At 33.6% G+C, this 5000-nt stretch overlaps 1 protein-coding gene across 1 annotated transcript; it reads left to right on the forward strand.

Moving 5' to 3' along the window:
- Nucleotides 1–94: 94 nt before the first annotated feature.
- On the forward strand, nt 95–2688 carry LOC130243733 (RIIa domain-containing protein 1-like). The gene is made up of 4 exons (XM_056476019.1): nt 95–200; nt 317–393; nt 476–522; nt 2613–2688. Exons 1-4 carry the CDS (start codon nt 117–119, stop codon nt 2675–2677), a joined length of 273 nt encoding a protein of 90 aa, XP_056331994.1. The 5' UTR covers nt 95–116; the 3' UTR covers nt 2678–2688.
- The last annotated feature ends 2312 nt before the right edge of the window (nt 2689–5000 follow it).

Below are 5000 nucleotides of genomic sequence, written 5' to 3' on the forward strand. Positions count from 1 at the left end.
TATATATACAGCAGGTTTTGAACAAAACGTGCAGGAAGTGTGTTTGTTGCTTGGAAACACAACGCAGACGCACGTCAAACGTGTTTGGGGCAGCTTCGTCTTCATCACGTCTCTTAATGATGGCGGACAGAAACAGTCTTGAGAAGCTTGATTTCGGTGCCTTAAGTCTCGAGCAACAGGAGAAGCTGCGACAGTTCAAGGTATTAAATTGTGTGTGTGCGTGTGTGTGTGCGTGCGTGCGTGTGTGTGTGTTTGCGTGTGTGTGTCAGTTAAGTCTTCAACCCAAAATTGTTTGTTTTCACATATCTTCTTTCAGATCAAGACACGAATTGCCAATGAAAAATATTTGAGATCTCACCCAGAGGTGGAAATGTTACTGAGTGACTTTTTAAGGTAAATGAATGTTTATGTGCATCAGGATTATACAGCTCATTTTCATTGCTTCCGTTCGTATATTTCTCTTTCTTTCTAACAGAGACATGTTTCTGAAAAGGCCTGCAGACGTTCGTGAATTTGCAGCAGGTAAATGTGTTTGTTTGTTTGTTTGTTTGTTTGTTTTTTTTTTGTTTTTTGCCAACTTTGCATCTTTTCATGCAAGTCTCCCTGAAGAGAAGATCTATCTGTTAAAAGCTTTCTGGAACACTTAAAACTTATTGGTCAATTTCACCCTTGAACAGTTTGTTTCTCCCAGTAACAAGTGGCTAAAACTGAAAACTCAAACTCATCCAAGCAGCTGAAGTCAGTGCTATACACTTGCTACTTTTTCATCTTCTTTAAACTTTTTTTTCTGCTAAAGACTGAAGGATTGCCTCATGTGGTTAGGAATAGCCATGTAATAAGAAGGATAATGAATGTGTTTCATTCAGAGAGTATTTGATGTATTTGAATTCTTTTTCAGCATGTAAATAGTCTGTCTGACGTTGAACTTATGTTACAAAAGTGACTTCTTCTGACTGAGAAAATAGCACTGCCAAAACATTCTCTCTCTTTTCAGAAGTTTAAACAAAATTCAATAATGAAACTAAATCAGATTTTACTGAGGTTATTTTGTTTTGTTTTGCTTGTGCAGTCCCTGTCTTAAGCCAGGCATACAGTACACAGTGCAATGTTTTTTTTATTTTTATCAAACACATTGGATATCCTTTGATGTTCTTATGGTTGTGGCTTGCATCATGTGAGAGGGATTTACAAGCCGAGCCCAGAAACTCAAAAGCTCCCGATCATTTTTAAACATGTCTAATTCATGTTAAAAACATGTCCAATTTGTAAGGTGTGTGCGGTTGAACAAACCAATATGTAGATCTGTCTGAAGTTGACCAGTCAGGAGCTGAGGAAAAAGAGGGCTGTGGAGGACAGTTTTTTTTACTGTATGATTTTTAGATAAACTCAATCGTGATGTTAGCATAGACATTAGATCTTCCAATTGTCGCACAGTGTATGCCTGGCTTTAATGAATGATTCACTTAATACAGTTTTCAAATGATTAATTCAAAAGACTTATATAGGTGAAAAACTATGAAAGTTTTAATGTAGATTAGATTAGATTAGATTAGATTAGATTCAACTTTATTGTCATAACACATGTACAAGTACAAGGCAACGAAATGCAGTTTCGATCTAACCAGCAGTGCAATAGCAGCAAGTGCAGGATACTGGTATAAGTTATAAAGTGCAGTTATAGAAAAACTATGGTAATATTTACAGATGGATGTATTATGAACATTATATACAGGTTGTATTTGCTATGAACAGATTTACAATAAATGAATAAACTGTAGCAATCAGGAGTGGCAAATAGATAAACATAATTACAAATGTCCATGTGCAGTGGGTATGTACAGTTCAGATAAGTGAATCCAATGTAGTGCAATGAATATGTGCAAACTTTAAATGTGCAAATGTTAAACAGTGCAGTGATTGTGAGGAGTATAAGTTAGTATGTAAACAATATATCAAAAATGTAAAATATAGCACTTTCAAATTACATTCAAATTAAATCCAATAATAAAATTTAAAACTGGTGTGGAGTAATTTTTGATCAAAATAAGCACTTACTCTACTCATATCTGATGCAGCCAATGTCTTTATGCATGGATCTTTGAATCAGTGATCAAATGACTTATTCAAAAACAGATTCATTGCTTAAGTTGCTCTAAGATGTGCATGTTTTTCTCTGGCTTTGTCGTGCCCATATCACATTTAAAAAGTAAATTACAGATTAATAATAATTTTGTTTACTGAATTGTTTATTGAACCGTATACACGCTTATATTTGTGTGATGAATGATAATTGTGTGATATTACTTAACTATATGGTTTTTAATAAAGGAAACATTGGGAAATATTTTCGGCTTTCGTCACATGAATTTGTCATTGTAACTGCATAGGCTTCATCATGCAGCCGATGCTTATGTACTCTTAAGATATGTTTTATTTTGTTTTTTGAGAAGTGATTGACCAGCATCACAATATTACCATAGACAATATATCTCACATCATAGTATCATAATAATAATAAGATCATAATTATGATATTAATAATGTACTATTATGTAATATTAATATGCTCCTAAATTAAGGTATCATTTGTTTCTTTTTTTTTTCTCTTTCAGGTCATTTCAGTGACCCTGGACTGCCAACAAAAATTCAGGCCCAAATGAATATCAACAATAAGTGAAATTGCATATGTTCTTAATTGTATCTTTTAATAAAAGGAAAAATAGAAATGAGAACACGTGTGGCAGTCTGGATCTTGCTGTATTCGTGGTAACTGTAAATCATCTCTGTTGTACCTGTTCATTTTTTGCAACAATGAGCTTGATGGTATCAGGGGAGAGGACAGTCTAGGCTTGTTTGCTAAATGAGTCCACAGGGATGGAAGAAAAAATTAGATTGATTCATAAAATTAGTATAGAAAATCTAAAATTGAATGTATAGTATACACCAGAATAAATTTTGATCTATTTATTAATCATTATGGCTTATATGATTTAAAATGATTCAATTAAGTCAACAATGTTTAAGTTAAATATTTTAAATTAGAGTTTACTTACATCTGCTCACATTGTCCCATCAAAACTGTAAAAAATTACGGGTTCCACGCAGTACCTTTATGTTGTCCCAACACAAATCGATTAAGTTAACGTAATTGTTTTTATAAATTTAAGTAGACTGAAAATAAAACAATTAAGAATTGTGTTAATTCAACTTGATTTAAATAACTAGTTTGAGCAAGCAGCAAAAATTGTATTTTGAGTGAGTTTGTTTTTTATTGATCACAACTTTTGCACAGGAACTTTTCCACCCCTGTTTTGCGCATACAACATCTTTATAAATGAGATTTCTGATCTTTTTGTTCTATGTACAGACATACCAAAGCTGACTCAAATATATACCTGCATTATTTCTTTTTAGCATATACTGCTTGGCAGATCAGTTAAAACTGCTTGTTTTCACAGATTTTGCAATGGATTTGTTCTGGAGTGTAGTTGTGGTATATTTTTTATGATATTACTTGGTATTGTGATGATTTTATTAATCTTCAATCTGGAACAATTTTTGCAGTTGTTCTAGAACTACTGATTCAGTTTCCTATAAAAGAAATTCTAGGAATAGCAAACGACAGTCAACTGTCAAACTACTTGCTTTACAATCAAGTGTGTTCATGATTATACATAAACAGAAGAATAATATAACATCGACATCAAGCAGCATAACAAGCTGTTAATATGTAAAGATCAATGGAAATGAATGAGACTGGAAATATCGAGTCAAAAACATTCCAATGGCTGAGCCCACTCATACGTCAAGAATAAGGTCAATTTTGCTAAATTTTGTTTTGTTTTTTATGTATTATTATTATTATTTAATTGAATGCTGTACAGCACTTTGGTCCATTCTGGTGGTTTTCAACAGTTCTTTAAAAATAAATTGAGTTGATTTAAGCTCAGCTTAAGTGCTGACTTAGCAGTCCAGTTTAGCGCTGGCTTAAACATTTGTATTACTACACTGCCAGTTACAATTTATTTATTTATTTTTTCAAAGTTGGACTACTCAAGGGTGAAATATTGTGCAAGTGACATGTTTATTTTTTGGACTTAACAAGTCACCAGGGGCCTAATACATAACTGTTCATTCACACAGAAACATTGTCCTCTCAGTGTAACATCTGACTTGAGTACAGTATATGTGAACTCATTAAGCTAAATAACCTACTGTGTAGGATCAGCAAGCACTCAAAAACCAGTTAAATATGTAAGTGCTTATTTCAGATGATAATCTTATCTTAATACAAGAGAGGTCTGTGGCATACTATATCAATGTGAAAAAGTAAGGCCCCACTGAACTCCATGGTTTTCATTATCAGTACTAAACTATCTGGTTCTTTGTGGGAGTGTAAATGTGGGAAAATAAAAACTCAGATGAATTAAAAATACAACATATTACACCGTGCCTTCGTTCATCATTAAATCTGAGAGCTCCCTCATCCTTCATAAACAAGCTTCGATCCTGAAACTTTCAAGGCCCAGAAAAGGAACCAAAAACACTGTCAAAACAGTCCACATGTCTTCAGTGGGTTCAACTGCAACTATAACAAAGCCTCCACATCAGTGTGCGTTTATTATACAGCACTTATGTGTTTTGCTTATGACTCTAATGGTAATGCATTGTATTGTCTGTTGTAAACATGCACCCTGACCTGCCATGGAAGAAGACAAAGGCAAGCAAAGTCAGTTGTACAGGGTTTTTTTGGCACACAAAAGTGTTCTTGGAGATTTCTGGTTACAGTTGAACCACTGAATGGATATGAACTGTTTTGATATTATTATTTTTGTTGTCTACATTAGACATCATAGGATTGTTGCTGTCATTGGAGGATGAGGGAGCTCTCAGATTTCATCTAAATGATCTAAATTTGGTGTTCAAAAGATGAAAGAAGGTCTTAGGGGATTGGAACAACATGAGGGCGAGTAATTAATAACAGGATTTTTATTTTTGAG

The sequence above is a fragment of the Danio aesculapii genome, chromosome 16 (genome assembly GCF_903798145.1).
Source record: "Danio aesculapii chromosome 16, fDanAes4.1, whole genome shotgun sequence".
NCBI lineage: Eukaryota > Metazoa > Chordata > Actinopteri > Cypriniformes > Danionidae > Danio > Danio aesculapii.